The sequence below is a fragment of the Mustela lutreola genome, chromosome X (assembly GCF_030435805.1).
Source record: "Mustela lutreola isolate mMusLut2 chromosome X, mMusLut2.pri, whole genome shotgun sequence".
NCBI classification, from domain to species: Eukaryota; Metazoa; Chordata; class Mammalia; order Carnivora; family Mustelidae; genus Mustela; species Mustela lutreola.
Genome location: NC_081308.1, coordinates 82,347,272 through 82,358,269, shown reverse-complemented (window position 1 = coordinate 82,358,269; position 10,998 = coordinate 82,347,272). Strand labels below are relative to the sequence as shown.

At 36.9% G+C, this 10,998-nt stretch overlaps 1 protein-coding gene across 1 annotated transcript; it reads right to left on the bottom strand.

The window, feature by feature from the left end:
• Nucleotides 1-4,889: 4,889 nt before the first annotated feature.
• Nucleotides 4,890-9,086, bottom strand: LOC131821006 (large ribosomal subunit protein uL11-like). Its single transcript, XM_059156815.1, has 2 exons — nt 9,023-9,086; nt 4,890-5,455 (listed from the first exon to the last, which is right to left on the bottom strand). The coding sequence occupies exons 1-2, from the start codon at nt 9,084-9,086 to the stop codon at nt 4,890-4,892; spliced, it is 630 nt and encodes a 209-aa protein (XP_059012798.1).
• Nucleotides 9,087-10,998: the final 1,912 nt, after the last annotated feature.

The window sequence follows — 10,998 nt, the reverse complement described above, 5'->3', positions numbered from 1 at the left end:
TCAGGACTTGTGGGAAGTTAACAAGTGGATCAAAGATATCCACCCAATATCTTTAGGGTTAGGGTATAGTGCCTAACCCCTATACCCTACTCCCCCTCCTGAGCCCCAAGAGAACCATATATACTGTCTTAGATCTCAAGAATACAAGAGAGTCTCAGCCCCTCTTTGCTTTTGAGTGGTCCAACCCACAGAAAGTGTTCCAAGGCCAGCTCACCTGGACAAGAACAAATGCCTGAGTGATGGGGTATCAGGCTCTCCTCCTCAACGAACTGAATGTGACTTTCCAGTCCCCAGCGGTGCTTAATCAAGCCATGCTGCTGCCAGAGGAGCTGACTGACCACAGTACTTGCTAATACCTGCTGAGGACTATAGTTCATACTTGTGGAGGACAAGCCACTTATTTAGGCTTTGATCTCCAAGAAGGAGTGCGTTCACTGTCTGAATCCAGGAAACAGGTAACCAATGGATACCCCCGCCCCACCCACACTACTGCGGGGAGGTCCAAACCCAGGTCACAGGAATAAGGCGAGATGTCAGAGACACTCCCCTCCCGGATGTGGAGATGACTTTGTTCACAGACTGGGTAGCTACATGGCAGATGAAAAGAGGTATGTGGGGGCTGCAATGGTTTCTTCTGAGCAGGAACTCTAAAAAGCAGCCCTGCCACACATCTCTAGGAACAACAGGTATGTCTTTGCTACTCTCCATATACATGGGGCTATTTATAAAAAAAAAAGGGGGGGGGCTTATTAACAGCAGAAAAAAAATTATAAACAAAGAAAAAAATACTAGCTCTCTTCCAGACTATTTGGGACTCGAAAGGTGGCTGTTATGAATTGCCTGGGACACCAAAAGGGGACTGATCTGATTTCAAAAGGAAACTAATTAGCAGATCAAACAGCAAAGCAAGCAGCCAGGAAAATGACTCAAAAACTGGTTACACTCCCAGCTCCAGCCCTACCAGAAAAACCAGATTATTCAGAGGAAGATTTAAAATATTTACAAAAATGGACTAACTTGGACTATAAAGGAGATTGGGTTAAAACTGGGACAGAAAAGCTAATTCTTCCTCAAAGACTAGGAAAGAAATTAGTAAACCAGATTCATCAGGGCACTCATTTAGGGACATGCAAGCTTAAGGAACTCATGAGTAAACAGTTCCAGGTTTCTAATTTAGGACGTATGACTCAGGATGTAGTTGATAGATGTGCTCAGGTGGTAAATGTGCAAAAAACTAGGGTGGGAAGGAGAAAAAGAGAAAGAGGTAGGGAACCAGGAATTTATTGGGAAGTAGATTTTACAGAGATGAAACAGGAAAAGTATGGACACAAGTATATGTTAGTTTTTATAGATACATTTTCAGGCTGGGTAGAGGCTTTTTCCACCAAACAAGAAATGGTAGCCAAAAAACTACTAGAAGAAATAATTCCTAGGTTTGGGCTGCCTCTCGCGAACGAGTCAGACAATGGTCCTGCTTTTGTGAGCTCAGTCTCACAGGCATTAGCCAAGGCCATAGGCACTAATTGGAAACTACATTGTGCCTATCAGCCCCAGAGTTCTGGACAAGTAGAAAGAATGAGCTGGACTCTTAAAGAAACCTTGACAGAGTTAATTCTGAAAACTGGTGGTGGATGGATGGATCTCCTTCCCTTCACCCTCCTTAGGGCACGATGTACACCCTACTTAAACAAGGTTACCCCATTTAAAATAATGTTTTGGAGACCCCCTCCACTCTGCTCATGGCTACAAAAGGTTACCCTAACAAAAAAGACTGATCAGTCTGTATTCCAGTCACTACAGGCACTACAGTATGTCTTAAAAAGAGCCCATGCAGGGATCCAAGATACCTACACTGAGATGGAGACAAAGGTGGAACCACATCCTTACCAACCCAGAGACTTGATTTGGATACACCACCACTGAGTGAAAAACTTGAAGTCTCATTGGAAGGGACCGTTTACTGTCATCCTATAGAAGACCCAAGGGATTCTGACATCTTGCTGCAGAAATAAAACGGACAAAACCTGCGGTTCCCATCCTAATTTCAGCACTAACTGATTCTTTTACAAGTCAAAGAATTGACTAATCTCAAAAGAAAAGGGGGGGGGATGTGGGGGTCGATTCCACGTTAAAACATGTTAACCCCCTAGGGCCTGCCTGGGGCTACTTAGCCATAGTGACTCCATGTTGCCTAGGTAGACAATTTGTTGTTTAATAAATGCCTCAACAGTTATTGATATCAGTTCCAGGTAACTGTTACTAAAACACACACCTAAAACAAGGCCATTTTGTTTATATCGGTTCTAGGAAACTATTACTAAAACACATACCTAAAACAAGGCCATTTTGTTGTTTAATAAACGCCTCAACAGTTACTAGTATCAGTTCCAGGTAACTGTTACTAAAACACACAGGTAGGAGACATCCAATCAGCCAAAGCCACATATGTAGATGTCTGCGATTGTGCCCTATAAAAACTAGCCTGTAAGACCAAGGGGTGTCGCTCTCTTTGGAGGCGGCCCTGGCCAGTCAGTCTGACTTCTAATGCTTGGCATAGAATAAAGCTTTACATAACTTTTACTTTGTCTCAGCCTCATTTCCTTGGCCGGTCAGTCTAACTTCTAATATTTGGCATAGAATAAGGCTTTGCATAACTTTGTCTCAGTCTCATTCCTTTGATAATAGACCCAATAACGTATATATTATTTAAGGAAAATTAATACTTGGTAATTATAAAACATAAACATTATCATTTAAAAAGAAATTATACTAATCCTCAATGAGCAGAAAATGACATATACATTAAATTTATATGCTAGAGTTTACCACTTAATAAATTGCTGAACTATTTTGTTGTTGATTGTCACAACAGTATTGTTTTCAAAAGTGCTGTATTTCAGTGCAGTGGTGATATCTATTGTATTGATGACATTGAGTAATTTATCATTTTTCGTAATAGTTAATCATTTTCATCATGAATCTATTTGCTATACATTTTAAATTCCTATTTACTTTTCAGCTGTTAAACATATAAAGACTCATGATTTGTGTATTGCTGTACAAAATATAAATCATTTTCATTCATATAAAGTTTTAAGCTATGCCCCAATTCAGGATATTCTGAAGGCCACATAAAATATAATGTTTAGTACCTTGAAATGATCTGTTTAACTCAAAGAAAAATAATTTTTCAGTAACAGTGAGATTTAGACTACATCATGAACTACAATGCCAGTAGAATGTGAGGCCTGTTTCCCTTCAGTAATTGTGTTCCCAACACAGAGATAGAACATCCTATGACAACTTTGTATGGTGGAGACTGCCCCGTCAAGATACAGTTCTCTCCTTTCCAAAAGACCATAAGTGATTTACAGGCAAGACCTTTTGTTCCTATTTTCAGGTTATTTCAATTTGCTCATATGTGTGAGCACATAGAATAGCAGATATTATTTAGTTACCAGCCTCTGAAGAATTGTTACTCAAATGTAATTCCCTGTATGTTGAACTACTACAAAGTTCTAGAAGCACACATCCATGTTTGGGTCAACAAACTTGGATCCTGCTCTCTCAATAGGAAAATTCATCTAATCCACCTAGAGTGAGAGTTAGGAACTAATTCACAGATTTTAAAGGTCTTTTCATTTACTACACTGCATGAAATGGCAACCAAAGTTTGTTTTGTTCTGCCTAAATTTAATTTTATATCATCTTCACATATGGCATGTCAACATTATCACCACTGGGTTTTTCCCATAAGAGCTGTGTATTCATGTTCTACAGCTCCTGATAGTGACAAGGTAGCAGAGAATGCCACTGGATAACTGAGCCTGTCAAGAAAGGATGTATAGAGATTAAAATGAATACATCATTTCTTTGTTATTCAGCTGCACCATAAGCTACTTTCAAAATGTGACTAGTTATTTGGTAAAGAAGAGATTTTTAGGATAAGTCTCTATGAATGAGACAGTTCTATCTCTATCTTACATAAATATGAGTATGTGCTTCATTCTTAGTAAAATGCCTTAGCTCATCTAGATTCCCAGCAGAGTCTCAGACTACCAACAATCATGTGATGGTACAAAAAGCTCAAGGCTGAGCCAAGAGAAATGAAGTAAATGTAACTAATAATAATCATTCTAATTATAGCATGGATATTTATTATTATTGTTACTATCTATTGACAGCTTTCCATATTCCAAGCATTGGTCTAAGTCCCGTTTCAAATATAATCTCATTTAATATTTGTAATAGCTCTGTGAGTTATATATTCTATTATCAGCCTCACTTTACTGATGAAGAAAATGAAGGTTAGCAAGGTTAAGTAAATTTTCTAAGGTACCTGTTTAAATGACAGAGCCAGAATTAGAACCAGACTCCAGACACCAACTATATAACACTGCTACCTGTGAACATGCATTTTATTTCTCAGATATCTTTTGGTTATATTCCAAAGAAATATTTTTAAGATTATCTGTGTGCCCTTTATTGTTTTTTTTTTTCCCATAAGCATAACTATTTCAGAAGTTGACTTTGTATTGAAGACAGTATGTCAAATTTTATATTCAGGGAAAAGGTCACTCATGTAGTGAGCATGTGCCTATGGGATGAATTTGTCTACTGTGAATTATATATCATCCCAACACTGGTTAGAATGACTATACTTATTATGTGGACTGGGATGAAAATGAGCAGGGGTAATTGTGCTCTAGCACTAAAATTCCCACTGCAGAATTTACCTGAGAATTCATGATGAAGTTTCTAGAAGATTATATAGCATTAAGTTACATTCATATTTTTAAACATTTGGGGGTTCTTTATTCAATTACATATCTTATTTTATTGTATTTTTGTCAAATTATCTTTTATTAAAATATTTTCCCTTATAATTCTTAACTAGCTGAGCATTCTACTGCACCACTATTGATGTCACCTATGATGTCATGAGGGTGGCATCCATCAACATTGCAGCCCACAACTTGAGCAAACCCCAGGATCCCCTTAATAGTTCCAGAGAGTTCTATGGCTAAAGATTGGTGCAACATTTGTTGGGCAATGCTGACAGTCCCATCAAACATGACATTTCCACTGTACTTAATGTTTTTCTGCATTTTTCTGTCTCTTGGTGGTTCCTTGAGGGCTTTGATAATCATGTAAAAGGCAGAAGTTACCATTCCAATATGGGCATATCTTTTCTGAATGGTCAGTTTCACTGTAATCTTCAAACACTTCCAATTTCTGGTTGCTTTGAAAATGTCATCACCAACCTTTTTTGGAGCCAGACCGAGCAGGACAATCTTTGGAGCCAGGGCAGATGTGGCACAAACTTCCCCATGGGTACAGCTCAGGTGTATGAATTTGATCTTGTTGGGATTGAACTTAGGTGGCAGGATGGAGGTGGCTGGTGTTGGATGAACTGGTTTGGGGACAGTTAAAGACAGTTGCACCTTTGCCTTTTCTAAACCAAAAGCCAGAAGGAAGTATCTTATTTTAAATTCTTATAAAATGCATTATGCTTTATGTATCTTTTGACATATGGTCAACTGTGTATAATACTCTCAAATCTGCCAGCTGTGTTGAAGGAATAAAAACATTTTGTTTTCAGACAGCTTGATAGAAATTCTGAAGTTTGTGAGAGAACAGAACTTAAAAATATAATTTTGTGAACCACAAGAAACTCTGAGGTGATATTCAAAAGGAAAGAGTCCTTGATTTTACCATAATATCTTTGCTGTTTTTCAATAATAGATTGCCAAATTGAATTGAGTTTATTTTCCACTATGACTTTTAGTTAGTCCCTTCACTTTTCGATTCAGGATCTGACAGAATAAAGAATGCTTCTCCAGTCTGGGCCATACTGTGCTTTGCTGTGTGAATCCAAAAAGAAAATTTTAGGTGCACCTGGGTGGCTCAGTCATTAAGCACTTGCCTTCAGCTCAGATCATGAGCCCAAGGTCCTGGGATTGAGCCCTGCATCAGGCTCTCTTCTCAGCAGGAAGCCTGCTTCTCTCTCTCCCACTCCTCCTGCTGTGTTCCCTTTCTTGCTGTGTATCTCTCTGTCCAATAAATAAAATCTTTTTAAAAAAGAAAATAAATAAAATTTTAGTCCCCGCAGAGACTGGTTAAAGAGATTTAGACCCTAAGAAATATAATGTCTAAAACATAACTAAATGTTATGTTCAATGTTTTATTCCCTCTGCCTTAAGGACAGAATCTTCACTTGCCCAAATTGCTCAGAGCTGGCGACTGAGGCAGATGGTAGGCAGGTAAGGGGTGGAAGGGTGGACGTTAGGCTATTGCCCTTACACTAGGCCTTCGAATACAGTCTCTTTGGGCTCCACCTATAGATGGAGAGGGTTCTGACCTCTTTTATTACCTCTACCAAGGGAGAGGTTTGGAACTTAAGATGGCATGTACTTCCAATCTCTGCCAAGGTTATAATCCTGTTAGACTAGTGTTTTGTGAACTGTGGATTGTAACATATTGATGGGTTGTGAAAATAATCTAATGGGATTAACTAGTATTTTAAAAACAGTTTGGAAAAGAGTATATTACACATTTTAAAACTTCTGTTTCAGTTGTGTGTATGTGTCTCTGTGTGTGCTGGGTCACAATATAAAATGTATTTCTTACTATATTTCTTACTGTTGGTGATGAAATAGCAAATGTGAAAGCTATTACATTAGACTTCTATGTTTGACATACAGTTATAACATTCCTTTGCTTTATTTCAGAAATAAAGGAGCCTTTTTTTTTCTTGCCCTCTGAATAAATTAGGAAGTTCAACAATTAAGTACGCTTTCTAAACACAGGACTCCAAGCAGCCAGTCTGCATATATTGCTAATTATTAAGCAGTGCAAATATGCAGCTATAGCATCATGCAATTATCTTTTTATCTCAATAAAAAGGCATGCCTTGCATAAGAAAAGCAGACATAATTGATTAATATCTTCTGTTTACATAGGAAAAAAGTAATTATGTACTAGAAGTCAAGAGATTCAGATCTATGTGAAAATTTTTCACCAGTACTTACAACCAAACACCTATAATGTGCAAAGCACATTATTGACAGGAGAAGGGGGTCAGGAATAAAAAAGGAATGAAACCCAGGCTCTATTGTGAAAGATAGTTATAAGCTGGTGAGAGAGACTTGTAAAGTAATAAGGGAACAACTATTGTGGGATTACACAAGTCTTTGGTCTATTGACTCTCAAATCCATTCCCTGAACTTCCCCTGGTCTACTCTGTCTCATGAGGAGCTGACCCCTACAGGTGGCATTTCCAAGTTTCTTCTGTTAACAAGCTGCTGTATGGGTTTGAACAATGGAAGCCACTGGTAATATATTGGTGAACAGCAAGGCAAAGCCATAGTATTTCTTTCTGTGTGTGTGTGTGTGTGTGTGTGTGTGTGTGTGAGTGTGTGTGTGTGTTTCCATGACTCCAGTTTCCTTTGTAGAAGCCTGCCATGCTTATAGATTCTGCTGAATGGCCCTGACCCTTAGATTCTGGTTCTAGTTACAACTGCTACTCCCTTTGACCTTATAGTCCAGTACTGTATCAAAATCCTGCTTTTGCTAATTTCACAATTGCTTCATCATTCCTTGTTGGCCTCTCAGTAAACTTCCATAACCTGTGTAAAAATTTTCTACATTAAATTCCCTTTGTTTTAGGTACTTAAAGTTGCCTCTGTTTCCTGGTTAGACTTTGATTCATACATGTTTAGAATGAAATATATATGCATTATCATAACAATAACTGATATTAATTTAAAGCTTACATGTTAGGTATTATACTAAGTGCCTTTCATGTAAAAGCACCTTTATTTCACTGATGAGGAGACTGAGGCACAGAGAAAGGCACTTAACTTGCCCAAGATCATGGGACATTAGAGCATTGCCTTGCCCTGATTTTCAATTTGGATTTCTTTTTTAAACTATCCCATGCTTTATCTGTAGAATTCCGTTAGGTGTAACCATTCCTCAAACTTAGCATGTATTTTATAAATCCCAGTATCTTTTGATACTGATGGAGTGTTTGATCAATAAAAGTGAACATTTATTAAGCACCAACTATATACTAAACACTATAATAGGTGCTATAGTTGAAAAAGGCAATTATAGCTCTCTAAAGCCACCCCTCTTGCAACCCGCTTTTGTAAGGGTGATGTCACTGCTAAAATAAAGGATTAAAATTAAATAGAATAGACTTCTAAATTCCAGTCAAGTGAAATCTACATGACAGCTCAGAAATATCAGTTTACTTTTGAAATAAAGTTATGTTTGGAAATATTCCTCTCTGGGCCCCAAAGAAATTATTTGCAGCCTTATCCTGAAAACCAGTACTCCTTAATTTGTCCATTTGAAGTAAACATACATTTTAGCACTAGGGTAAATCAGGTTTGAGAAGTAATATTTCCTTTGTAGCTAAGTATTCATTGATGCACAACATTATAGTTGTTTCTCATTACTGTAGTTTGGAGAGGTACTTCTCTCAAACTTTCTCAATCAATATAGTATAAATCTATCAACTACCATCCAAACAACCCTCTGGGTATGGTTATTGAGCATGCATACAAGGCTACTCATATTATGAACTAAAATGTAAAATCAAGCAGAATGATGTGCACACAGCTGTTTTATACTTAGCTGGTTTTCTAATGTGAGCTAATTTGTTGTAGGGACTGAAGGCATTACTAAGATTTATTTCAAGTTTAAGATGAGGTAAACATTTTGTTTGAAGGTGAAATTTCAGTCTCCACACAACAGGCATTACTTTTGTATTCATGTTAAATGGAGAAAAGTGTTTGATATATTAGCACATATAAGATAATAAGGCTTCACAACACCTCCTACTTCCCTGAAACCAACATCTTAAAGCCCCTACTTTCCTTTTATAATGACAAATGTGAATAAAAGCAAAAGTGATGTGAATATCACTTAGACTTGAAAACATTTTATGTGAAAATTATATGGTAATTGCTTAGCAAAATACAGTATTCACCTTGTTCTTCAATTTATATCTTACCTAAATGCTCTGACAGAAGGTAGGGCTGTTCAATAGATACCAAATGCAGGGAAGGTGTTTCCATTTATGCATGTTTTCTTCTTGGACAAAGATGAAGCACAGAAAGTGGGGTGGGGGTTTGGGAAGGGAAGACCTTGAGGAGAGTAAAATGTCATCTTCTGGTTTTAGAATAAACTAGTGCTATCTTCTGAAACTACACCTCAGCAGAAAACCTTTTAAGAAGGGAATTAATATAAAACCATCATGCAGAACACTACAACTATTAAAAGGATTGAAGTTAGTGACCCTGAATGGAACAGCATTGCATTGGTTGTAAAACCTAAATCTACTTTGTCAGGAATGTAACAGGGTACAGAATGTTAATTGTAACAAGCATGGAAAAATAGATGGACCAGAAACATTTAATTTATTAATGAACATTGTTATTTTATTGAGAAATCTAACTTTAGAGGAATGCCAGTTTAACTTTAGAAAAATTCAAGTTGTTCTTGTTGGCTCTTTATGAAGACCTGGATGTTCTGTTTAATTTAAAATATTAGCAGGTAAAACACATACCTATTTCCTGCTTTAAACTATCAGAAAGGAAGGTATCTTATCTGTGTTATGGAATAAGATTATATTTAAGTACCTTGCTATGTCAGTGATTAATTAAATGATAATATAAATATTATAATTGAACAATGTTAAAAGCAATTGTTGTTTAATGATAGGAAACCATCTATATAAGTTTAAATATTAGTACAGGGCCTGAAAAAATTAAAAATGCAAACCAGCTAAAGTATAACCCCAAATTAATATTTAAATTCCATCATTAATATTTGTTTTTTTTTAAGTTTTTGTTTTTATATATCTGACACAGAGAGAGATCACAAGTAGGCAGAGAGGCAGACAGAGGGAAGTAGGCTCCCTGCTGAGCAGAGAGCCCAACGTGAGCCTCAATCCCAGGTCCCTGGGATCATGACCTGAGCTGAAAGCAGAGGCTTTACCCACTGAGCCACCCAAACACCCAGTATTTGATTTATTCACCCACTTACATTCACTGCCACCCTCACAAGGATCTTAATAGCTCATATCTCCTAAATACTACTTTTTTTTCAATCTGTATATCTTCTTCCATTCTCAGTTTCTTTACAGTGGATCAAGTCATCTCTTACATGGACCATTACAGAAGATTCCAAACATTACTACTGCTTTCACACTTGTTCTTCTTGAGTTTATTCTAATTCATTCTCCATTATTTAATCAATGTGATATTTCTAACACATACATTGAATCATATCAATTTCTCCACTCAAAACCTTCCAGTGCTTCCTCTTTCCCCTTAGGGTAAGATTAAGTTTCTTAATATAACATTGCAATTACTGCCTGATCTGACCTTGGTTTATTATCTCTGATGTTTAAGCACAATGGGAGTATATGTCTGTAATAAATTAATATGGCCAGTGTTTTTAGCTCTTCTTTTTTTTTAAATTTTTTTATTTTTATAAATATATATATATATATATATATATATATATATATATTTCATCTTTGGCAGCAGATTATCTTTAATATTGATTATATTTCTTTTTTTAATTTTTTAATTTTTTTATAAACATGTATTTTTATCCCCAGGGGTACAGGTCTGTGAATCACCAGGTTTACACACTTCACAACACTCACCAAAGCACATACCCTCCCCAATGTCCATAATCCCACCCCCTTCTCCCAACCCCCCTCCCCCCAGCAACCCTCAGTTTGTTTTGTGAGATTAAGAGTCACTTATGGTTTGTCTCCCTCCCAATTCCATCTTGTTTTATTGATTCTTCTTCTACCCACTTAAGCTCTTCCTTTTAAAATGTGGAGTCTATTTCCCCATCTTGTGAATGTAAATTGGTCTTATGACTTTCTCTGATCACTAAAGCATCACAGAAGTCAAAGTGTGTGAGTTCTGAGCTTAGTCCTCAGGAGAACTTGCATCTTACACTATTGTTCTC